The sequence below is a fragment of the Acomys russatus genome, chromosome 5, assembly GCF_903995435.1.
Source record: "Acomys russatus chromosome 5, mAcoRus1.1, whole genome shotgun sequence".
Lineage (NCBI taxonomy): Eukaryota > Metazoa > Chordata > Mammalia > Rodentia > Muridae > Acomys > Acomys russatus.
The window spans coordinates 44192687-44218823 of record NC_067141.1 but is presented as its reverse complement, the minus strand read 5'-3'; the positions used below and the strand labels follow the sequence as shown (position 1 = coordinate 44218823).

General features: G+C 42.3%; 1 protein-coding gene across 1 annotated transcript in view; it reads left to right on the top strand.

Moving 5' to 3' along the window:
* Positions 1–26137, top strand: part of Pip5k1b (phosphatidylinositol-4-phosphate 5-kinase type 1 beta) — a 146110-nt gene that overhangs the window by 62939 nt on the left and 57034 nt on the right. The window contains exons 6-10 of the mRNA XM_051146270.1: positions 1108–1407; positions 18771–18982; positions 20705–20788; positions 20925–20973; positions 23082–23166. Coding sequence (XP_051002227.1) covers positions 1108–1407; positions 18771–18982; positions 20705–20788; positions 20925–20973; positions 23082–23166 — 730 coding nt within the window. The remainder of the gene's footprint in view (positions 1–1107; positions 1408–18770; positions 18983–20704; positions 20789–20924; positions 20974–23081; positions 23167–26137) is intronic.

Here is a 26137-nt window from a genome sequence, read left to right as displayed (position 1 = left end):
GGAGCTTTTTGTCAGTGTTTAATTCAATTTTTGCTGCTATGCGCTTAGAATGCTTATGTTACTATTCCAAGAACAGATTTCGAAAGACATTGGAGACAACAGAGACACTTGTGCATCCATCCATTCTAGCTGTCTATCAACAGCAGAGTGGGTAAAGAAAATGTGGTGCACATATGCAGTGGAACTTCTTTTCAGCCATAAGGAGGAAAGAAATCATGTCATTTATAGGGGGGAAAATGATTGCAACTGGAGGTAATCATATTAAACAAGTTGAGTCAGTCTCAAAAGAAAAAAAAAATGCCCATCTCTCATTTGTGACTCTCAGATGCATAAAAATCATTTTGCAGGGACAGTGAAATGACTCTTTAGGTTCAGACACCTGCCACCAAGCCTGGCAGCCTAGATTCAGTCCCTGGGTGGAAGGAAAGAATCCAGCCAGGCACATTTGTTCTCTCATCTGCACTTTTATGCCATGGCATGTGCATGCCTGCATGTTCATACAAAAATAAATTAAAGTGTAATTTTAAAATTGTGAGCAATCATTTGGTTATCCAATAGCAAGTAGTCATCCCTGAAAACATACAAGCAACATAATGCAGACTGATCAGGGTGTGTGTGTGTGTATGTATGTATGCATGTATGTATGTATGTATGTATGTGTATATATATATATACACACATATCTATATATTTGTATTAAATATGTGTGCATATAGTAACAACAATTAAAGGGGGAAAAGGCCATGAGTTTGAAAGAGAGTAAAGGAATGTGGAAAGTTTAGAGGAAGGAAGGGGAAAATAACATAATAATGCAATCTCAAAACAAAAAATTTCAACTGTGTATGTATATGTGACATGAAAGAATAAAATTCCTAGGGGAGCAAAGGGGACTAATGAGAGGGCTGGGGAGAGGAGAGGGCAGGAAGTATAGGGAGTATAAGTTAGAAATTGGGTTTTTTTTACAGTGGACATTGACAGCACATCCTGTGTTCAGCCATATCAGCTTCAAAACACACTGTTAGTGCAAAATTACTTCGTGAAAATGAAACAGAGAAACTTTTTTCCCTTTTCTTTCTTTCTTTTTTTTTTTTTTTTTTTCCATTCTAGAATTTAAACCAGAACCCAAGGACTCTTCTGCCGAAATTCTATGGGCTCTATTGCATGCAGTCAGGGGGTATCAACATCCGAATTGTAGTGATGAACAACGTGTTGCCGCGTGCCATGAGGATGCATTTGACCTATGACCTAAAAGGCTCCACATACAAGCGAAGAGCGTCCCGAAAAGAGAGGGAGAAACCCAACCCCACGTTTAAGGACCTGGATTTCCTGCAGGACATGCACGAGGGCCTGTATTTCGATACAGAAACATACAATGCCCTTATGAAGACGCTGCAGAGAGACTGCCGGGTAAGGAAGGGTCTCTGCTTGCCTTTGACACAATCTCAACTGTAGGAGCTTTAGCTACGACATGCCCATAGCATAACCATGAGGAAAGGCCCCTTTACAAGTGTGGAGTCTTGTCTTTCCCAGGCCCAGTGCTGAATCAGGCTCCCCAGATCTCTTGAGGAAATGGTGGATGATAAGGGGATGACCTGGGGTCTCTTAACACAGCTTTGTTGGTTTTTATAATAATCTCTGCCAGCTTCCTTTGATAAAAGGAAACGAGAACTTTTACATTCCTTCCTCCCTTGGGGGGAAGGTAACTGAGAAGGAAATGAAATTTAGATTTAATGCAGAAGCCAGCAAGGAAAGCCGTATTCAAATCTTGTATGAGATGGGACTTCAACTGAGGAGACGTGTTTAGCGAAAATGTACTTAGCGAGATTAATGAAGGGCCCCCTGGGGACCCACTGTGAACTGAGCCTTGAAGAACAAATGCTGTATATTTGAGGCAAATGTTCTGTGTGGTCTGTGAGGCAAGGGGAGGGAAGCTAGCGCGAGTGCTCTGTGAAAGTGTGAATGTCGAAGTAAGCGGAGACTCCCCAGCCTGTGATGCATATACCTTATCATACCGATTTATAAGGGTAAATGGCCAAACCCCTTAGGTTCTGATATGGCAAAAGTGGGTAAAAGCCCTTTTATGGAAAAATATAGAGATATTATCCTGGTAGCTCCTGAAGAACGATCATGACGATTTAATAAATATATCATCCAGAAATATTCTTGGACGGGCTGACCCGGATGGACTTGGAAAGCCCAGTCAAGCCATTTAGCAGTCTTGGATGCTATTTGGCTGAGCAGAGAGCCTTGATGGTGCAGGCTCGGCCTAGGCTTTGCAAAGGCTTCCTAGAAAACTGATAGTACCACTAGTCTGGACCCATCAAGAAATAAGGGCTGTGCTATTCGGGCTGGGGATTTCTGGGTCTCTCCTGGGCCTGGGTAGATGACACATGTTATTGTGATGGAGAAAGGACCTGCACACACATATCCAGCCTGGCCACACTGCAGATGAGGAAGGTGAGCTGAGCACTCTAGTACGCAGAGCAGAGAGTCGCCCCTGAGGAAACTTATTCTACTTTCTCTGGATTTGTCCTTGCCCCCTGCTGTAGAATGCACGATAGCACATGACAATAGCCCCTTAGACTCATTTTCCTTATTAGCATAATTATTGCCTCATACTTTGTTATATAACGGTGGCAGGCTGAGAGCTCATAGTGTGCCAGGCAGCCTAAGACTCATCAGAAACCACTTCCTTCTCCCTCTGACCCCTTTGATTCAGCATAGTCATGCTCCCAATTGCAGAAGAAGTTTCTAAAAGAAGGTAATAAAGGCAGGTTTGGGGGGGGAGGCGTGCATGCTTTTAGTCTTGCACATGGGAAGGTAGAGGCAGGCAGACCTCTGTCAGGCTGAGGCCAGCCTGGTCTCCATAGAGAATTCTAGACCAGTCAGTTCTACATAGTCAGAATCTCTCTGTCTTGAAGAAAGAAAAGAGTAGCCAGAGATGTCAAGGACACTACAAGGAAACCTACAGAATCAACTAACCTGGGCCTACGGGAGTCCCCAGAGACTGACTTACCAACCAAAGAGCATGCATGCGACAGACCTAGGCCCTCTACACATATGTAACAGATGTGCAGCTGGGTTTTCATGTGGGTCCCCTAACAAATGGAGCAGGGGCTGTCTCTGACTCTCTTGCCTGCCTTTGGATCCCTTTCCCCTAACTGGGCTGCCTTATCGAGCCATTGATTCTGCCTGCATCCAAGCTTGCCCATTTTTAGGCAGAATTCTGTCTGTAGCAGAAATGGAGACATTTTGCCCAGTGGCTTGTTTGCCACATTTGAAGCCATTTCCATAAGGAGGTTCTTTGATGCTCATCATCTTCTTTGAGGTAGGCTGGGTGTTGTCAGAAATTAACCTGTCTCACTGTCAATGAATCTGTGAAATAATAATTTTAAAAAATCTTTTAATTCCATATTCCGTATGTCTCTGAGGTTTTTAAAGACCTTATCTATTTTACCTTATCTTTCTATATAATCATATCTATCTGTTACACCTAGGGTGTATATTCTTGTGATGAAAATAGACTAATAATTGATATGACCATGATTTGATCAACTAATAATTAACTTATGTAACTTATTTATCTGAAACAGCCTGCAGTAGCACTTTCAAAATATTGAAAGTAAACCTTGTATTATAATTGAGCTGTATGGGTACAATACCACATATTAGAGCAGAAATATATATATAATGTGTGTGAAGCATAATATTAAATTTGAATTCTATATCAATGTTTCTAAAATTAAACTTATTTTGCATCTATATACAAAATTCTATACAGCTCTCCAACTTCTAAGGAGTCTTTACCATTGTTATATTTTTACAAGTCATAGGAGGAACAGTGGGAACCAAGCAAACTAAAAAATATCCTGCAGAGCTATTCAGCTATCTGGAGGATTCATGTTTTTCTTTGAAAAAAAAAAGAAAAAGAAAAGAAAACATACACACATTTTAATGGAAACCTTTTATCTTGTGTTTTTTCTACCCTTGCAGGATGTGGGTGAAAAGTTACTTCCAAATTCCCCAGAGTAGTCTCAGCCTGTCCAGTCTTAGATTTGTTTTTCCCCTTACCCTCTGTCTCTGAGTGTGTGTGTGTGTGTGTGTGTGTGTGTGTGTGTGTGTGTGTGTGTGTGTGTGTATTTTCTCAGTAATACTGAAAACAGTCTCCTAAGGCCACATGCTTCTATGCCAGGAAGAAAAGGTCAAATGTAAATGCCATTGGATAGGATTTGTGCATGCATATGTGCATGCGTGAATGAGTGTGTGTGTGTCTGTGTGTGTGTGTGTGTGTGTTTTCTGAACCCAATCCTGAGAGAACAAGGTCACACATGACTTTTCATCAAAAATGAGACCCTGGAGATGTGACTATCTTTTTCTTTTTTTTTTTTTTTTTTAACATGTTTGTTGTTCTAAGAAAAGTAGAAACCAATGTCAAGTACTCAAATTGCACTTGAACTTGAATAAGACTTAAGTAGCGGAACTTGCTTTCTCTTCAGAAATGCTTTCATCCCTATGGTACAAGAACATATAGATGCTGAGCCTACCTACCTACCCTGACCTACCAAGTTGTCTGGGATCAGGAACCAGTCACTGGTTCTGGGGGTGGAGCTGCACTGGGCAGTCCTGGGTTCTGTAACTGAGGGTCCTGAAGCTTGTCATGGACTGCTCTGTAAATCTGATAGATGCTGTCTTAGTTAGGGCAAAGGGTCTTATTTGGCTTACCTATGAAGAGGAGCAAGGCAGGAACCACCTGGAGGCAAGAGCTGGAGCAGAGGCCATAGAGGAACACTACTACTGACTTGGTCCTCATGTCTTGCTCACTTGCCCTGGGGTGGCACCAGCCAGAGTGAGCTGTCTACGTGAGGCTCCAGAAATAAGCCAATCCTAGAACATTATTGTGGCAGTTCTCCAAAGGGAGAAAGGTGAGCCAGGCTCATTTCGGGACATGTCCTCATTGCTGAGCATGGGGTGAGTGACCTCCATGTTTGATCCACTGCCAAACAGTACGGGAGATGAGGTGATGACAGTGTATTGTGAGGGTCAGAGTAGGTGATGTCATAGCTTAGTTTTGAAGGATGAATAGAATTCTCTGAGTAGGCAAAGCAGTGGAAACATTATTTCTAAGAAGAAAAAAAAAAAACTATATATATTGGATATGAAATAGCATGACATACTCTAGTGACCATAGTTGTTTGTCACTGTAGTGCTAATAATTAGGAAAGGCATGTGAGATAAGAGAGATATGCATCCAAATATTTGCCAAAAGCCTTTTCCAGTGTTATGAAAACTCTACTGGAGCTTTAAATAACAAACCCAGCAGACCTCTGGAACTCTTCTGCACTGTTGATGGAAGTGTAGGTTAGTCTCTAGGTGCTATGGAAATCAGGATGGAGGTTCCTCAAAAACTAAAAACAGAACCACCAAAATCCAGCAATGCTACTCTTGAATATATTACCCAAAGAAACATAAGTCAGCATACCACAGAGACCCATGTCTGTTGCAGCAAAAATCATAATAGCCAAGGCTTGTAATCAGCCTAGGTGTCTATCAACAATGAATGGATAGGGAAAATGTGATCTATATACACAATGGTGTTGTATTCAACCATAAAGAAGAGTTAAATTAGGTCATTTGCAGGAAAATGGATGAAGCTAAAGATCATCCTGTTAAACAAAATAAGACTGATTCAGAAAGACAATATTGCATATTTCTCTCATGTGTGCAATATAGAATATATACATGCATGCATGGCGTGGAAGCAGAAGGGGACTTCTGTTGGAAACAGAAATGGGTCAGCAACAAGAGGAAGAAGGAGAGGATAGTGGGGGTGATGAACATGGTCATGTTTGATACAATTAGATGAAAATCTCATTATTAAATCTATCACTGTGTACAATGAACTAAAAATAAACAAATGCAGAATAAAGAGCCCCCAGCAGTTGGCCCCAGCCTCTCTGTGGCTTTCTGGACAGACACAGGAAGTCGGCTCACTGCTTACTGTATTCCCCAGCTTTCTGCCCGCCCGCCATCCTTTTTTTTCATATCCTGCTATAACATCTCAGACTGGGGGGATCCCTTAGCCTGAGTGCTGTTGGGAGAGCCCTGTGACTCACTGAGCCAGCCCAACCAATCTGTGTTGTCCCGCATTCCCTATGGATTGCTTCCCAAGCTGCTCTATCTGGACTCTTTTGGAATGGGCTACGTGGCCTCAGCATACAGCTGGCCCTTTGGGGTGGGGATGGGTGCGGGGTGGGAACCATCTCTCTGTCTGGTTTGCCCAGTGGTACATAAACCCATATGTGTCAGCCTTCCCTATGTAATGGCCAGTCCCTCACCAACTTCATCCTGTGGAGCACACCCCACTTAAAACTCTTCTCAAAAACTAATCCTTCCAACCTGCTGAGTCTGGTTCCCACGCAGGACCTTCCCAGTCCCTATATTGCTAGTCTTTACTAGCTGTGGATGGGGGAAAGTTGGATATGTGAAGAGCTAGTCCCCTTCCTTGAAGCACTTCCTATCCATTGGACTCATGTTGGTGCACTCTGATGACCCTCCGCTTCTGTAAGTGAAATTGTCTCGGGGCAAGAGTGATGGTGCCTGCCAGGACATCATAGGTCACTTGCTGTCACAAGCAGAAAGGAGGAATCCAAACCCTCCTCAGGCTTCCAGCATGATAGAAAAGCCAAGCTGTGCCTCCGTGTGAAAACTGCTCTCCCATATGCTGTGTTAGCCTCCTCCTCCTCCTTGGCTTTCTTGGTCCAGACCACATGACCATCAGGTCACTAGCTAGTTGCCCAAATCAGTGCCCTGGCTCTTGATGTCTTCTATCCCTCCCTTGCCCATTTTCATCACCACATCTCATCTAGCCTGTCTCCTGGTTACCGCATGAATCCGCCTTTAGGATCTGCCTTCGTGGGGGCTCAGTGCTCATCTGGAGTTTCAATAGCCTCTTCGCTCATTTTCAGTGTCGGCAACTTCCCACTCATGCCCCCTAGCATACTCTTTATTCTCTTGGCTTACTCTGCCAGACCATAGTTTCCTGTCTTCTTTTCTCGCCCTTCCTTACTCATCTCAGGACCACTGGGACACCCCTTCCTCCTCCAAGAGCACACTGTGCTACGCTTCCTTCTCATCCCAGCGTTACGTCCCTCATGAGATATTTAATGCCCTGTTATTTTCTCATGTACAGATCCTTAAGCCTGAGGATCAAGCCTTAGCCCTTGTCTCTACATGCCCGGTGCTCAATCAGTAATTAGCAAATAGTTCTTGGAAACTGTACTTGAACAAAAGAATAATAAATGGCATATCTGAGGATAAAGAGAGGCAGGCATGGGTGCCGCTTCAAGAAATCTGGCTTTTATGACTTCTGCGTCTCCAATCACTCTTGCAGTCCCTTTGAAGGGAACATCCAGCTTGCTGAGATGCATGCCAAATGTGGCATTGAGGATTTAATAAAGCAGATGATTTCCACTCTGAATCACTCGGGACTAAAGCTGCACTTGATATCCTCACAGTGAGTCATTAGTTTAGCTTGCGTGTATTTTATATTTCAGTGATTTTTTTTTTCCCCCCATGGAAGCCATGTTGTAATCATGAGACCTTTGTTTGACGTTGGCCCCTGCATCCCTTAGGTATGTGTCCTCTCTCTCCTTGGGGTTTTAAATTAAGAGGTTCTAAAGGCTCTTAATTGTAACACGAAAAGCCTCCAGTAAACAACCTTTGTTTCTTTCCTCCGGCAGATGGTTATCCACTTTAAAATTAAAAAGGAAGTGAAGTAGACTAGTGTGATCAATAAGCAGATTCCTATCTGAATTTACATCCAAATGACAGATTGCCCCTCCAGGTTATATTTGACACAATGAAGAGTTATGCTGGTTTATTTAAAGGATGTGCTGGGGTGGGCGGGGTGGTAGGGTTAAAGTTCACATTACATAAGAAGTGATGGAGCCAATGGAGCTGTTTGCATTGTCAGTGAACAGGCTTGCTTGTAATGCAAGACTTACAGGCGTCTGCTGTGGGGCCTTTGATTTCAGGGTCAACTGGGAAGGGAAGAAGATGATGCAATGGGCTGGATGGGAAATCTGCTCAGTTGCAATGGGAGCCTTGGTCCTGTCTTCCTGCATCTGTAAAGGAGGACTGTAGGAAGTCAGAGCCTGGGCAGACAGCTCAGTAGGTAAAGCATTTGCTGTGCAAATGTGCAGAACTGCTTTGACTCTCCACAAGCCAGGCTGGAAGCACCTCGGGGAGCCAGTGTTCCTTCTTGAGGCCTCTCTGCACCCACGTCACTTCACTACAGGAGCACACTGCTGCCACAGCCAGAGCATAGCACAAAGTGACGATTGTGACAAGACTTGTAATGGAAATTTTATGTATGAATTTTGGAATAGCAATTATGAATTGTTTTGAACTTGTTTTTAATATACTGTGATTATTTTTTCCCCTCTGATGTAATTTATCTATGAAAAAAATCTAGGGCCCCATGCGGTTTCATAAATTTGACAAATTATTACATCTCACAATATTTGGGGAGTACTCTAGGGAGAGTGAAATGATGACAAAGTCTATTACTGGGAACTTCTGTTTATAATCTAAATATTTCTTAATCCTTCAAGTGGGAGTCATAGTAGGGACTGGCTGGATAATTAACGACCTACGTGAGTCATTGTACATTTATTATCATGCTTTGTTAAGCAGCAAAGTTATTAATTTTTCAGTAGCATGGAATCGATTTTTTTTTTCTCCACAAATCACCGTTATCATAAATATTAATAGGCCCTGAGAATGTAATGAAGCCAGTTCTGCTGGAACATTTTGATGAGCAAAGTGGGCTGCTGCAGCGCACGGCAAGCTCTTGATTTACGGACTGGGTGTTCACGAGCTTGGGTGTGTCTGAGTGGGCTGCAACATGGCTTATTTCATGTTAATCTGGTATTATAAGTAATCTTTATCCTCCAGATGCACTTTCTTCTGTTTTGTTTTGTTTATTGGCCTTTTTGTTTTTTGGGGTTTTTTTTGTCATTAACTTAGATAGTTTTAGAGGTGGGTTGCTTTCATGGTTTGGGTTTTGTTGTTGTTGTTATTGTTTATTTGTTTAGGGTTTGGAGCATGTGTTCTTTCGGTGTGCCACGGCATAGTGTCAAATTCATGGTCCTCCCACCTCCACCTGGGATGCTGAGTATAGTCATGCACCACCATACCTAATATTTTTTCTTTACAAAGATAACATGAAAAAGAAAGGACAGATGAATTCCTTTTCCAAATAGGTTATTTACAAGCAATGTAAATGCATATATTTAATTTGCTTCACTATTTTAAGTTACATTAGATTTTTGCTATCTACAATATTAATTATTTTCATGCCATAAAAATATAAAAATCGATCAGGTTTGGAATAGCTGGACAAATAAACGAATCACACACACAAAAAAGAGTATATTTGCAAGTATTCTAAGTGTTTCCACCTATACAGTATTGTTTTTCTTCTTTTTTATGGAGTCACATGCAACAGTTGGGGACAGTCATATACAGATCACATATGCCCTTCACCTCATGTGCCCTACATAATGTACATACATGTACGTGTACCTTAGTACATAATTTGAGTGCTTCACAGCCAGGAAATAGACTTGAATGTAATCCACTAATATGTTCTTTCAGTCTTCTTAATTTTTCCAGTTTTGTATGCATGTATGTGTCCTGGGGGTGGGTTCCGTGCAGTTATGTACATAAGTAGATTTACATAACCACTCCCACCAGGCTCAAGTATGGAACAGTTCCTTCTCCACCGTGCCTCAGGCTACCCTTTCCTAGCCTCAGCCACCTCCGTCTTTTGCAGTGCTTCCCTGATCTCAGGCAACCATGGACGTTTTTCATGTCTATAACTTGGCATTTCAAGAATATTGTATACAGAGATGATCACGAAGATGCATTCATAGTTCCAATGCTGGGGCGGCAGAGGCAGAAGAAATTAGAAGTTCAAAGTCAGCCTGGGCTTTAGGAAAAGGAAAAAAAAAAAAAACTACAAAAAGTGCTGTGAACATCATGAAGCTGTGCAGGGTGGCTTTTACCCATCATAAGGCTCTTAGGTCATTAGCATCAGATTTGTATCAATAGTTCGCTCTTTTTTACTGCCAATTGGTCTTTTGTGGTATGAATATACGGACTTAATACTAACCTGCTGAAGAATATGGGGCTGTGGATGGGGTTGCTTTTTGAATGGTTGAGGTATGCTACAGTGAAAACTTTTTGCCCCAGCTTTTACGTAGTGCAAGTTTTCATTCCTCTGGGACAAATGTTGGGCGTTATTAGTACATTAGATGAAAAGTACATAGCCTGATGCGGTGGCACACACCTGTAATGCCAGCACTCAGAAGGCAGAGGCAGGGCATTCTCTGTGAGTTCGAGGCCAGCTTGGACTTTAAAGTGAGTCCAAGACAGCTAAGGCTACACAAAGAAACCCTGTCTGAAAAAGCAAAAAAGCAAAAAGGAAAGAAGGAAGGAAGGAAGGAAGAATGGAGGGAGGGAGGAAAAAAAGAAGGGTAACAGTTATAAAAAGCTGGTGCACCCTTTTCTGGCCTTGTAGCCCATTCTCCCTTCCCGTAAACAGATGTGGCTGATCTGTGCTTTCCTCACTTCTGTCAGTGTTTGCTGGTGGCATTTCCCTGTTTAGTTTTGGTCATTCTATCAGTGTGTGTTTGGGTCTCTTGTTGAAACATCACCTGAGTATGTACTCCCCGAAAGCAAAGGCTGAGACCAGCAGAGAAGCAATGTAAGGGTCTTGTAAACAGAGCTGAGCGCGGGTGGTGGGGGGTGTGAGGAAAAACCTTACAGTTGAGCCCCATAGCTGCTAATGCAATGGAGCTTGAGGTTTTGGGATTTCAGGTGTGCGTTTCTAAAAATAAACCTTTCCGTGAGACTAAATTCTCTTGGTGCTTCATCCAAAACCATTCAATAGCCTCCAGTATGGCTACATTGCACAGTAATTCTTGACCTGGCTTTAAATGTCTGCTACTAAACTCTTAATTTCTGTGAGAACAGAAACTGAGTGGCTTTAGTTCCCCATCCACAGCCTGCTGGAGGGCGTGTTCGGTGGCACCTTCTGATGAAGCCTAAAGATGTAACAATAACAAACGCTTTTGACATAGTGGATCTTACCTAATCATTAAGGTAATAAAAGCAGATCTTAATACCAGTGAATCCATGGCTTCTCATGAGAGGAACCCAAAGCCAACCGTGTCACCTTTACACATTTGTTGGAACTAAAATTGTGTTGCTCATTGGAGCAGGACGTGCAAATAAATGGCTGGTAAGCTGCATCTTTGTTGACTTCTCATTCTCCTTGCTCATTGACTTAGAGGATGGCTGCTAATTCTCGCATTTAAGACTGTCTACACGTCACAGTTGCTTGAGGGTCTTGGAAAGGGGCTGATGTTTGTCCCAGTTTGTGCCAGTTGCTGCAGGTTAGTTGTAATGCATGTGGCTGACAAGAACAAGTCTCCTGCTGATAGTAACAGAAGGGACAGATGGTCATTGTGGGATGGTGACAGGGTAACTGTAGAAAAAAATAAAGTATTATTCTGTGTTGCTCATTCCCAACTTCCTATCAAGCAAAAGATACCTCAGTGTGAGCCAGACACATAATTCTCAGTATTTTGCTATCCCAGTTTTGGTAGAAAAAAAGGTTCTATGTTAGATATAACCTAGAGATAATAAAGTAGTTTAACACGTAAAATTCATAATATCTACTGTGAATCCATATGCACAGCTCCAGATTCGTGGACACAGAAGGCATGGTTCCTAGGCTCGGCTCATCCATAGACTGCCTCGGGTAATGATGCTTCAGGATTTGATTTGAATCAGGCAGTGCTCAATCTTAGAGGTAGCTTTTCTCTGTCCTTACAATGGCACTAAGAAATTGGTGGCACAGGTTCTCTGGACAGATGGAGACTGCTCGGGTTAAGCTTCCTGGGTCTGCTGAACTTACAGTGCTGGCTCTGGGCCTCATCCCAAACCCATGGCCCTCCGTCATCATCCTTAACCTGTAGGTGTGATGGGGAAAGACTCTGAAATTAAAACCTTATGTCCTAACTAGTTATCAAAGGATAGAAGGCCACCACGCCAGGCCTCAGGCTCTGGTGATGAGGCACTGGGATAGGTCCTGGAGGAATCTGACAAAAGGCTGACAAAATGGTTTAGAGCAAGACCATTGGATTTTCACAGCCTGTTTCCCAGAGGGAAGGGAAGGGAGGGGGCACTGGTAAGTGATAGATTGCCAGGAAAATAAGTAGTGCAAGCATTTATTTCTTAAAGCTTAATGAAAAACATCACGAAGTCCGTTGACACTTGCCAGCATGTATGGTCAGGATTATCCTCCAAGCATTAAGACAAGAGCTCTCTCTGAGATATGAGACGGTTACAGGGCATGGTTGGGGACTAGAGCCATGACAGTGAGTCCTGTCTGAGCAGCTGTTGAAAATTCTCATTAGCTACAGAAACTGAAGGGTTATCAGAGCACTAATTTTTATAACCCTCACTTTCATTCAAATGGAAACATTTTTTTAAAAATTCTACAGAAAGAATAGAAAAGGGAAACTGGGGTTTGGGGGAGAGGACCCTGTCCCAGGCCTAAGAAATAACTTCTTTGTCTTAAAGTTTGGAGAACTGAAGTTTGTCTTGATTTCTGTTGTGGTTATCATTGTCATCTTCATCATATGCATAACTACTTGTGATTTTAAATAGTGTGTCACAAGGAGACTGAGGCAGGAGGATTTCAAGTTCAAGGACAACCTGGACCATGTAGACTCAGTTTCAAAACATGTTTGTGTTTGTGTGTGTTTGTATATATATATATAGTGTGTGTGTGTGTGTGTGTGTGCACAGACGATGGATATACATGTATACATATTAAAATCTTGAGTGATAGATAATTGTTTCTAAAGCATAGAACGTAATTCTGCCACTTCAGGCTTTTTAAGTGAACAGAAAGGCAAAAGTTGCCTTTGTACAGGTCAGTCCTGCATAGTCCGGACCTGTGAATCACTGTGGGGACACAGTACAGAAAACATTCTTTCTATAACTAGGCTAAAGATCTAGTAACTAAAATTGTATGTCCGTATTTTCTCTTTATTATGTTAGCCAAGAACACTCTGTGCTTTATGGGGGAAATTAAATTAAATAAAAAAGACAGCATTCAGCTCTGACTGAACAGGCACAGACACATAGTCTTGCACTGTTCTCTGAGGAGCTGACTTAGGACTAGCAGGCCACGGGATCCGTTTTTTCTTCAAATCAGTTAATTCCTGGGTTGGCTATCTCTAGGAAACCGTTTTTAATGTACTTATCTTGTTGGATTGCTATATTTTGTAGCAGTTATTAGCTCATTACTTAGGGGCTATATCTGGACCCGCTAGAGAGTTATCAGGGACCTTGAGGAATCTCCCCGTCAGCTCCACATTTGGTCTTTGGAGAGAGACTGGCCTTTGAGAGGAGCGTAGCGCACGAGCCAGCCTCCTGCTCAGCTCCCTACTTCTGATCTGTGTCTTCATAGCTTTTATCACTAGCCATCAGCTGCTGAGACAGTGGCAAACTACGTAGCCAAATATCAAAATGCATTTCATTTAAGAATCTTGAGGAAGCACATGAAACTTTATTTTTGAAAGTTCTAACATACATAAAAGTGGGCAGAATGCTACTATGTGTGAATATATTCATATATATATACATATATACAGACACATATACATATATTTGTCTTCATATATGTTTCGTGCATATATGTATATGTATTCCATACATCTGTGTATATGTGTATGTATATATACATATATATATACATGTACATATATATATGTGTATATATATGCCTGTTGTCAGTTCAAAGCCAATCTTGCTTGCTCTTCCTTCCTTCATTTATTTATTTACTTTCCATACAATCTGAAGCACATCCCAGCCCTCATATCCTTTTATTGATGCATATTTCAGTATGATTCTCCTAATGTTGAAGACCCCTTTTTAAATGAAATAAAACAAGGCCATGGATTTAAGAGGGTGCAAAGGTAGGGGAGGGCAGGGGGCATGGAAGGGGATTGGGAAAGGGGAGGGAAAGGACATAAAACACCCAGGATACCATATCATACATTTAAATTAAATTTTAAATACTAAGGTAAAATGATCAACCTAACCGTCAAATAGGCAGTATCTAAATTTCTAATCATTTCTAGAATCCCTTTTTAATTTTACGTATTACACAATCTAGCCTCCATCTTAGGGCAGTATCAGTGTTCTTGAATGATTAGAGTCCACGCTTAACCTGAGCCTATGACAGGCTTCCCAAAGAGCAGTGTGGGAAGCTCCCCAGCCTGAAATGCAGCCTCGCTTACAGCAAAACATTAGTTGTGTGCACACTAAACAGTAAATGACAGTGTTCGCAAATATCATCTTAGTTTTCCCTTTGAACAGAGTAGACAAAATGCCCCCTAATGTAAGTAGCTTTGCAAACACTGGACACTTTCATCTTTGTTTTCCTGAAAACATCTCATACAATCACAGGAAATGCTTTCAGTGCCGAAATGTTGGCATGGGCATAGTAATCGTGAGGCACAGGAATAGTGTCGAGTGCTTGGACTTGAGGCATGGAAGTGTCGTGTTAGAAATGGTTTGTTGCTAAATGTCTTTCTTTTTTATTTTGCGTGTAGACATGGACCGATATGACCCATGTCCATTCCTTCCACGGCAGGAAGCACAGAGTAGAACAAGCCTTTAGTGAGTGCAGCATCTTCTTCCTAATATGAAAACTGCAGATGCAACCTGGCCCCGAGCACGAAGAAACACATTAATGTGTTTGGGTTTTCAGAGGGAACATTTGTTCCTAGCAGCTTATAATAAAGTTTTCATGGAATTACCATATAAGTTAGGCTGCAAAAAAAATCCCTTCTGAGTTGAAAAACTAAAAAGCCTGTAGAAGAAACTGCATGAACAGCATCCAGACTTCCATCTTCAAAGGACCTTTACTTGGGCATTTAAGTAGCCTAGGAGGTGAATCTAGGCTGGTGTTGAACAAGGAAACACGGACTGCAGCCTGGAGAGTGAAGACCTTTGATGTGAAATTGGGGCCGCGCCACCAAGCAATGGCTAGTCAGGAGGCCTTAAGTGGGGATATGATGTGACCTAGTCTGGCAGTGGGTCACCAAGCTGATCCGAAAGGGAAGTTGGAATGGAATGATTAGAGAAGAGGGATGTTTTGATAACAGCAGCTGCAGAACTGGGCAGCTAATGAAAGGAAAGGGTCCCCCGGAGTCCAAAATTTACATTACAGCGATTTCAAATAAAAGAGGGAAGTGGGGAGGGAGGAGGTTTGCTTTGGGACAAAGTTAAGAGTTTAGAGTTACAATCTGGACTGTTTAGAGGCTTTAAAATACCCAGCGGCCACTGGGAATATATGAGCTATAGCTTAGGAATGAGAAGAAGCCAAAGACAACAATTCAGGAATGTCCTATAGGAAGGTGGTAGGTAGACTTGACCTCTGAGTTGTACATACACATAATCTAGTGCTCAACTCTGAGGGGCTGATTTCGCAAGTTCATCTTTGTCACGTGTCCCGCCGCTCTGCTGTTCCAACGCCCCTTCAAGTATCATGGTCTCTCACCGAGACTGCTGACATACTTCACAGTACTTCCTGTATGTGTGCCAGTTATAAGTTCTGGCTCTAAATGTTCTTAAGAGAGAAGGGAACATCACACTTTGTCAGGAAGAGGCCTTGCCGCGTTCCAGCCTGGTTCCAGTTTTCTGGAGCTCTGAGAAGGATTTCCGTTTCTTTTCTCTCCATGAGGGAGTAGACTGACTGCTACCCAAGCTAGATGAAAAGGCACCTGTGTCTATCTATGTGGTAGCTTGCGTTTGGAATAGTAAATGTACAGAAATAGAACTCACCAACCACAGTAACATCAGACAGATTTTCTGAAAATAACTGTGCACCTGCGTGATGAACTAGACTGGGGATGTAGACGTTGCTCACCCTTAAAGCTCATGCATGTTATACTTGTGGCAGATAAGTCAGTTCCTTTAACAAAGTGTCTGGGAGGATAAGAATAATAATTGTTTGGCTCCTAAGGAAATCAGGACTTCCCACCCACCCACCAAAACCACACCCATGAGGAGGCAGAAATGCATTTGAATTTTTGTTGGATTTCTAATGAATTTTTTTCTCAGAATTGGTGTTTGCTTCTAATGATATGTGCATTTTCCCAAACTAGCATGAGTTATGGGTTGCAATGAATTATCGTAATGAGTCTAGATAGTGGTTGCTTTACGTGAGAAATTTCCCTAGGCACTTCATCAGTATTGTCATACTTAATCTCATAAGCACCATTATGTAATAAGCAATATTATTGTCACAATTTTATGGGTAAGGAGACCCACCTAGGGTCACAGGGCTTATGCTCTTTACCCCCAAATGGTTATCCACCAATGTCTCTAAGAAGGAAACTCTAGTTCTGATGAATATGAGTGGAAAATTCATCATCAGCCCTTGACAATGACGAAGAGCTTCTTGGGCTGGCGGGGGCGCGGGGTCTGGGGAGGAGAAGTGTCCCCAAGCCTTCATTTCAGTATGGTTGAGAAGCAGGACTGAGTCCCTACACTCCTTGTTTCAGAGGCTGAGCCCTTGGCACCCTGACCCAAAGCAGACTTGTTCTCCACAGTGTCCACTGCTTTGTGGAAGGGCTTGGCTGCAGAAGCATGCCTCCATGGAGAGCTAACTGCCCTGGACCAGTGACCAGCAGCATTACCCATCCCTCCCACTTCCTCCCTCCCATGCTGACCTCAGCCATGCTTCAGTTAGTTAGGGGAGATTGGTTCTGCATAACCGTAAGGTCATACACAATCTCTGGAGAAGTAATGTGTATGCTTCAGCCCTCTCAAGTAATATGATCCTGCTCTCAACTGTTGTCTGTCTCCTCTCTAAAAATATAACTTTAGCATATCAAAAGATGAAGGGTGAGTCTGTGGCTATAGCCTAATGATAGGATGCTTATGTAATATTCACAAGGCGCTGTTCCATCCCTAGTATAGTTTAAAAAAAAAAAAAAAAAGAAGAAGAAGAAGAAGAAGAAGAAGAAGAAGAAGAAGAAGAAGAAGAAGAAGAAGTGAAGGGTAATTCTCTGGAATAACTGACACTTGTATACCAGCCATTATGCACACACCATAAATGGCAAAGATGACTGAGACCCAGGAACTGGCATATTTCTTTTTTCTTTTTTTCTTTCTTTTTCTTTCTTTCTTTTTTTTTTTTTTTTGGTTTTTTTTTGTTTGTTTGTTTGTTTAGTTGGTTGGTTGGTTTTTTTTGGTTTGTTTGTTTGTTTTTTGTTTTGTTTTTCAAGACAAGGTTTCTCTGTGTACCCTTGGCTGTCCTGGAATTCAGGCTGGCCTTGAACTCACAGAGATCCGCCTGCCTCTGCTTCCCAAGTGCTGGGGTTAAAGGCATGCGCCACCACCACCCAACTTGAACCTGCATATTTCAAAGACTACACATGTCCTATTTAATAAAGGCACTCCCACCTACCTCCGTGAAGTTGCATCCACAAGTGTCCTCCCTCCCATCCAGCTCCCTCTTTCAAACAGCATGCGTATTTGCTCTAAAAACACTTCAGTTGGGGGATGGAGAGATGGCTCAGCGGTTAAGAACACTAGCTGTTCTTCCAAAGGACCTGAGTTCAATTCCCAGCACCCACATGGCAGTTCACAGCTGTCTGTAATTTCCCCTCCAGAGGGATCTAACATCCTCACACAGACATACATGGAGGCAGAACACCAATGTGCCTAAAACAATTTAAAAATTATAAAAAACAGAACAGTTAGGCTGAAGGCAAATGAGAAGCATGAAGAATGCTGGCATTTTTTACCCTACATTGGCCAGGGACTAGGGTCAAGTTTTTGTGTTTTCATTTCCTGAGCGGCTTCATGTGAAAACAGCAGCCATGACAGCATCCTGAGGTCTGGAGAACTCACTCACACTGGGAGAAAAGGAGAGGGTTCATAAAGGGAAAGATGGCATTTTTGACCAGACACTTCCCATTTAAGGCTGGTCTGGGTGTACGAGTCTCCTACGCTGAAGGATGGTCACCTAGGTCTGTGTCCTGTCATGTTCCTTTCACAGCAGCACTTTCTCTTTTGTCTGGCTACATCTGCCCATATTTAATTCCTTCACCTCCCCACTGTCTACCCCAGTGGATGATGAAGCATTAAGCCCTGTTGTTTGTTGAGATCCTATATATTACAAAGACCTGGTTGGCAACTTGGAAAGACAGGCTTTGGGAAAGGTCATCACTAAACTCAGCAAGATTCAGATGTGGAGAATAAAATCCAGGCAAAAGCCCAGTGCATGCTGGGGTGTGTGCACTTGTGAGACCAGGCCTTCCATCGCATGTTCTTCATCGGTATAATAACCAGCTCATGGGGCTGATGTGAGCGGTGAATCCAAGGGAGGAGCATGGCGTGTGAAAAGCATTAGATAAATGCTATTAGTGAGCCACATAGGCTTGGGGCAGCGGGGGAGGGCGGGTTCCTTTAGATTTGCATAAAATTTTCATTCTCCCACCACCCTGGCAGTCCTTCCTGCTGGTAGCCTCACAGGAACTAGGAGGATTTTGATGTTGATGTTCTGCCTGTCTGCCTCTCAATAGACAAGCGCAGGTGTGGCAAGTCTGCTGCCCCAGAGCTCGTGGACGCCAAGGCTCTTTAGGGTGACCGAGCTCCTGGGTCTTTTCCTTTGTCAGGTGCTGGAAAGCTTCAAGATCATGGACTACAGCCTTTTGCTGGGCATCCACATCTTAGACCACTCCCTCAAAGACAAGGAGGAGGAGCCCCTGCAGAACGTGCCGGATGCAAAGCGGCCCGGGGTGCAGAAAGTCCTCTACTCCACAGCCATGGAATCCATCCAGGGGCCAGGCAAGTCTGCAGATGGGATCATTGCAGAGAACCCAGACACGTAAGTGCTGCCACATGCCCAGTGCTGATTTGGGGTACCCCAGTCACTGGGTGGTTATATCCAGTCACCTCCCTGAGTGATGGCTGGGACAAGATGCCTGGTTGTGGATACATGACTTAAACCAGCTTCTTTTTTTTTTTTTTTTTTTTTAAATCTCTAAACAACTGGATGAGTGGCAGCTCCTCAAGTTTGTATCAACCTTTCACCCATACAGTTTCTGGCTTTAAATAGTTCCTTTAAAAAAAAAAAAAAAAAAAAAAACTGAATATGTTTTCCCCTCATTTGCTACACATTCAAAACATCTACCATAAGAAGGAGAAGGAACTCCGGATTTGGATAATCATGTACTTCAGTAAACACATAGTAGGAATGATGCTGACACCTCAGAGATTTTTGTCTGCACAAGAAGATTCTGTTGGTCTCACCTCTGTACCCTCACAGACATTGTGGCTCTCTTCAGCCAGATGTGTTAGTAACTGCAGGCCTCATTTGCATATGTAAAGTGCATATTTGACAATAGAAATCATTTCAACCGCAGAAGATTGTTGAAATGGTTGACTCATCACAGGTGAGCGTGTGCTGAACAAGGAGACAGAGGAAATCCTTCCTAGGGCCTCAATCGCCTGCTTTCTAGGATTCTCGGGCCGTGACTAAGGCAGGCGGACATTTGTCTTTCATAAAGGAAACTACCACATTGTCAGTCTTTGTTCAAACCTTTGCTTGCACTTCCAAATATCCAATGATCCATTGAACAAATTATTCTATCTACGTATTGTGAAATGCTACATCGCTATTAATCACATTGCCACTGATGTAAGATTCCACATTAGAAAATGTAATGTTCAAGTTATAAAACTGCTAAATCCAGTAATCTCTTCAGATTAGTGCATACTTACATACATACATACATACATACATACATACACACACACACACACATACATACATACATACATACCCTGCAAAAAATGTATCTCAGGAATTAAATTTACAACTTTGCTCTGTGTGCTTTTCTGTTTTTATTGTTTTGAGACATGGTTTCTCTATTATGTGGCTCTGGCTATCTTGGAGCTCACTATGTAGCCCAAGCTAGCTCTGAACACAAAGATTCATGCCTCTGCCTTCCAAGTGCTGGGTTTAAAGGTGTGCACCACCATGCCAAGCCTCTATCTATTTTTTTTTCATCCCAAAGTAAACATATGATTCTCTAGATCAGAAAAAAGTAATGTTACGTGTGTGTGTGTGTGTGTGTGTGTGTGTGTGTGTGAAGCTTTCGTGTCATTCAGGCTGACCTTGAACTTTCTATGTAGCCAAGAATGGCTTTCAACTCCTAATTCTTCTGCCTCTGTCTCCTCTATCTGCCACCATGCACGTGATTTTATGCAGTGCAGGAGAGCAAACCCAAGGCTTCAGGCATGGTAGAGAGGCTCTTCTGCGACCCTAGTTGCAACCGTTTTTTTTTTTTTTTACAAAGCAATATTTTACAGGGCTCCAAAAACCCTTCTTTGCTCATCGTTTTTTAAATAGAAGTGGCTTTGTAATGAGATTCTTCCCATCCAATTTGACAGCTATGAAGTTATTATCCTTTAAAGTGATGACAACTTATGGCAATAAAGGAAGAGCTAGTCTAGAATTCTCAGTGTTTTCAGTGTATAATTAGCAATGAGTTTTAGGTTTCTGAGCTGGTGTTATAAAATATCTTCCCCTTTGCTCTATCCACAGAATGGGAGGCATTCCAGCTAAGAGCCATAAGGGAGAAAAGCTGCTTTTATTCATGGGCATTATTGATATTCTCCAATCATATAGGTGAGAAATTTGGGGACGTGATCTTTCATTATTTCAAAAAGTAACCAAAACAGTTTTTTTTTTTCCTGAAAATGTACCAATTGAGAAGCATTTTGCATTTTCAGTGTTATCTTCCCCTATCTGTTTTTATTTTTAGATTAATGAAGAAGCTAGAACATTCCTGGAAGGCTCTTGTTTATGATGGGGTGAGTGCCCTGTGCTTTGTTCAACTGTAGACACTTCTAGTCCCACCGTGGCTGTCATTAGACTCAGAGGATAGCAAAGGTCTTTCTGTGCTCAGAATCTGAGGCTGGAAGGTTGCCTCGAGTATGAGAGCAAGACTATACATTTGAACAGCTCTTCAAGTAAATGGCTCCCAGCCCAACAGCCAAGCCAGGTAGAGGCTGGGAAAACAAAACTGGGGTTGTTTCTATGTGGAATGCGAAGGTCCCCCTTCTGAGGTGATGAGTGAGGAATAAAGAACTAAATTTTGTCCACAGGTTAATGACCAGCTTCCATCAAAATGTACCATTAAATTATAGACTCACAAAGTTGTCTCTAAGACTCAGCCACAGGCTCAGTCAGATCAAGGATTCCTCTTATGGAAAAAAAATCAAAGTCCAGGGCTGGAGCAATGGCTGAGTGGTTAAGAGGACTATCTCCTCTTCCAGAGGTCCTGAGTTCAATTCCTGGCAACCACATGGTGTCTCACAACCATCTATAATGTGATCCGATGCCCTCTTAATGCAAATAGGGTGCTCATATGCATTTAAAAGAAAAAAGGTCAGTTAATTTTAGCTGAGAAAAATAAGAACCCTCACAGCACCTTGAACGCAGAAGGTAGATGCCAAATACCCCAAGGCCATTTGGTGTTCTCAGAGAAGCTTCCATTCCATTACCATGTCAGGGACCTAGTCTCAGATTAGCAAAGGGTCCTTACCTTTGTCTATTGAAACACGTCTTCATCGTAAGAAAGACCTTTGTACTTGTTATTCATTTGTGAAACCATAAGCGATAGATAGCCAAGACTTATTTTCGTTCATTCGTTTACGAATTTATTTCTTATTTAGTCAGGAATTTTTTCAGACCAAAGATAACAGCAATGGAAGCCTAAAGGCAAGAGCTGAGTGTCAGTCAGCCTTGGGGTCCCACTGTTTCCTACCAGCATTTCTGAGTCATGGCACCTGTTGTGAGAAACTGCTGTCTAGACAGAAGCTGCCAGTACCATTGGCAGATCACACGTCACACCGGAAACAAATGTCCAGCCACATCTCCAGATCCCCAGGAGTCTGCTCAGCCTCCCTACTGTGTCTAAAGAGCTGGGCCCCTTTAACTGCCCATGGTAGAATTACTGAAGTCTCTAACTAGGAGTACATGGATTCATGGACCAATGTGTTCTTGGATAAAGGAAGGCCTGGGACTCTGGCTATTGTCAGTGTCACACAGCCTGTTAAAATTAGACCGCACACCAGATGGAGGTCTCCTGACTTCTGCCTCAGTACCCCTTGAATGCCACTGCAGACTCGTCATGGTGTCCACACTTGAACTTTTAGAAATGTCACTGTTGAGACCAGAAACCTACATTCAAAATAGCATCTACCAGGTGAACATAGCGAATCGGCTCATTCATCCATGCTGTTTTCTGGATTATAATAAAATGACCTGTCAGTCCTGAGGGGCTCCTGCCAAGCATGAGAGCAACCTGGCCCTTCAATCCACTCCAGGCCTGTGTGATTTGTAGATAGCGCAGTGTAACCTCAGGCAGGCCTCTTGCATTGTTACCTGGCGATGAAAGCACACTGATTTAAATGCCACTCTCAGGCTGGGGGCGCTCTGTGTGTTCCTGTTCTTTACAATCTAACTGAGGTCTGTGCCCTTCTTAACTGCCCCTTGCAAAGCTGCAGATGTTCCTAGCCAACAGTGCAGATACCCCATACAGTGGCGTATTCACTCCAAGTGCCACCTTCATCCAAGATGGTGTTTGGGTTGCTAGTTGTGTGTTAGGGGAGAAAAAGCATCTAAGTCCCCCCATGCCCTGGTGGTGTTGACAGGAGGGACAAAATTTTCATTTATGGAGCAGAGTCCTTCGGCTGTCTCCCTGTCCCCTCATGTTCCATTTTGTCCTGAGCCCATACACTGTCTACTCTTGACTGCATCCTGACAGCTTCCCCCAGCCCTAGCCTTTTGGTCCTTGTAATTCTTGGCAGTGTTTTATTTCAGACCTTGACTAACAGTCTTTTTCCAACTTGAAATGAACTCCAGGAGGGGAACCTGTCATTTTTGTTTCTTCTTCTTCTTCTTTTTTTTTTTCTAGGACACCGTTTCAGTTCATAGACCAAGTTTTTATGCAGATAGATTTTTAAAGTTTATGAATTCCAGAGTTTTCAAGAAAATTCAAGGTGAGAATATTAAAGTTTTTTTTTTTTGGTTATAGCACTTGTTACTGATGTCACCATATATCTGTTGAAAGTTTTGGTTGAAAGGGTTGGAATATTTTTTTTTACTGCAGTAATAATAATGACTATGGTTAAATATCATGATTTAATGATGCCATAATTATCATCCTATTTTTATGTTAAAAAAAATAATACAAGCTGGGGTTGGGGAGATGCTCAGTTAGTAAAATGATACAAAAGCATGAGGCCCGGAGTTCAGACCAACCTTTTTAGCCTCCATCTGCACACATGCACACACACACACGCACACACACGTGCACACATGCACGCGTGCACACACACAGACAAGAACAGTTAGCTACTGAAATGCAGATTTACTTATATTTAGTCATTGGCACCAATGGTTTAAATAAGAAATCAAAGAGGCAATAGAAAAAACCCAGTGACAAGTGAAAGCACAGATACCACCAGGCATAGTGGCACATACCTGTAATCCCAGCCCTTGAGAAGCTGAGACAGGAGGATTGGAGGCCCCCAGACCACCGTGGAGTGTACAGTGAGATCCTGTGTCAAGAGGGGAAAAGTGAAACACACACACCCCACAAACTTTGAGCTCCATAGGTAGGCTCAAGGTCAAGTCTATAGGTTAAAAATTCCTACATCAAAAACAAAAGAAAGCCCCTATAGGTTTAGCTCAGCTGTGGTGCTTGCCCAGCATGCACAAGGCCCCCAGATTGATCCCTAGCTTTGCCTAGGGAGGGCAATTAATAAATAAATAAATAGATAGATAGATAAATAAATAAATAGAACAAACTAAGCCTGTGTTATATGGCATCTTATTTATCTTTCTACTTACAGGAAATTTTCTATGTGCATATTATTCGTATTCAAACTGTGTGGAAAGTGGAGAATAAGCATATTATACATATATTGTTATTTTGTCATTTAATTATCCTGTGGTTAACTTTATAATGCAAACCATAGTAAGTTAGCCACCCCCAAATTCATGTTGGTAATCATAAGTTTTTCTTATAACATTTGCTGTAGTTTGAAAATGGAAAGGAAACCGTGGTAATTACTTGAAAGCCCTCCGCCCAGCCTGCCTGGTACTGAGATGTCGATGTACCTCCTCCCACTTGTTATTTCTGTGCTTGGGCATCTTTATAAAGCTGGTGTCCAATAAAATGTGGGACTGCTGTGTGCAAGCGCCAGGCTTGATCTGTCACTGTGCATAAAAAGAGCAGCACAGTGGTGACTCCTTTTAGGCTTCTGCCCTCTGATTTTTGCATATCATTATAATATAAATATTTCTCAAATCCTTGAATATTCTAAACATCATTTAAAGCATTTAATCCACTAGCCCATTCTTTTCCTAACAGGCTTTTGCATCGTTTCGCCTTTCCCTATTTCTAGCTAATATTTTTTTTGTGAACATAGTTCAAATAAATGCTGTGTCTAAATTGGGGTTATTTACTTGGGATAGAGCTCAAGCTGTGGAAGTGGGATATTAAATGTACGTAACTGTAAAGAAACCAAATGCAGTGCTTAGCCTGCAGTAGGCTTTTAAACTATGCCACTCTGATAAGTAGAAAATGTTACCTGGTTGTTTTATTTTCTCAAGTACTGGGTAGGGTCAAGTGTTTCTCATGGTTTGTCAGCCATTTATAATTCCTTTGAGAATTGGGCTACGTGATACTTGGCCATTTATGTTGGGTGTTTATTATTTTTCCAGATGATTTACATAAGCTCTACATTTATACGAGCCTTCACCTTATTACTCTAAGACCAGTGTTTGTATACAATTGGCTGTCTCCGTGGCATCTTACAAGTCACGTCAAATTGAAACACCCCCACCCCCTCCCCCTATAAATTAACTTCTGCTCAAGGTTTTCCTGACCTAAGTAGATCATAAAGTTGTGTTTATCCAGACTGCAAGTCTCTTGTGTTCTGGCTTGTGTGCTGAGTTTCAGACAATGTGCAGCTTTTACGCGAGTGTTGGGGGGGTGGGGGAGTCTGAATGCAGGTTCCATGCTTGAACAACCGCTACGCCATTTCCTCACGCTAGTACTTAATTGTAAGAGAGAGAACATTTTTTTTTCCAGTCCTCGGAACTGAAGTTAGAGCCTCTGGCATGTTGGGCAAGTGTCCTGTCACTAAAGCTACCTCCTGAGCAACCCTACTTCGTGCAAGTCTTTAAAATTCTTTTACTAGTCCATATGGTACATTTTTGATATATGAAGTGAGTCAGAACTTTGTCTTAACAGCATATTCAGGACAATGCTTCTGCTTACGCGCAATGAGTCCGTCATCGAGGTTGCCTGTTGCCTAGCAACAGTGTCATATTCAAAGTTCTGTCACAATAGAAAAGGTGATTTCATCCTCTGACGTGTGGTAGGCTAAGGTATTCCAGGTCTGGCTTGTTTGTCTTATAAATGTCGCCTACTTTATTTGATTCTTTTACTGGATGTAAACTCACACCCTGCAGCCCCAGCACCTCAGGCAGGAGACCAGAAGCAGGGACTTAAAGTCCCTGGAAACCTTCAGGCCAGCTAGCCCTGTGCATGTCTCTGTCAAGGTGGAAGGCAAGGACTGATACCTGGGTTTTCCTCTGACATGCATGCTGTAACACCTACACTAAACACACACACACACACACACACATACACATACATACCTGCACACATACATATGCACACACACATACACACAAACACTTACACACACATACATTTATACACACGTACATATGCACACACATACATACACTTACATATACATATACATTTACACACACATACACACCCGCACATATACACATGCAAACACACATGTACATATGCACACACATACACATAAACACATACATGCATACACTTACACACATGCATGCGTGCACACACACACACACAAAGATCTTTTAAATACGTTAATGTAAATTAATTAAAACTCTAACATAAAAATAATTGTGAGGACA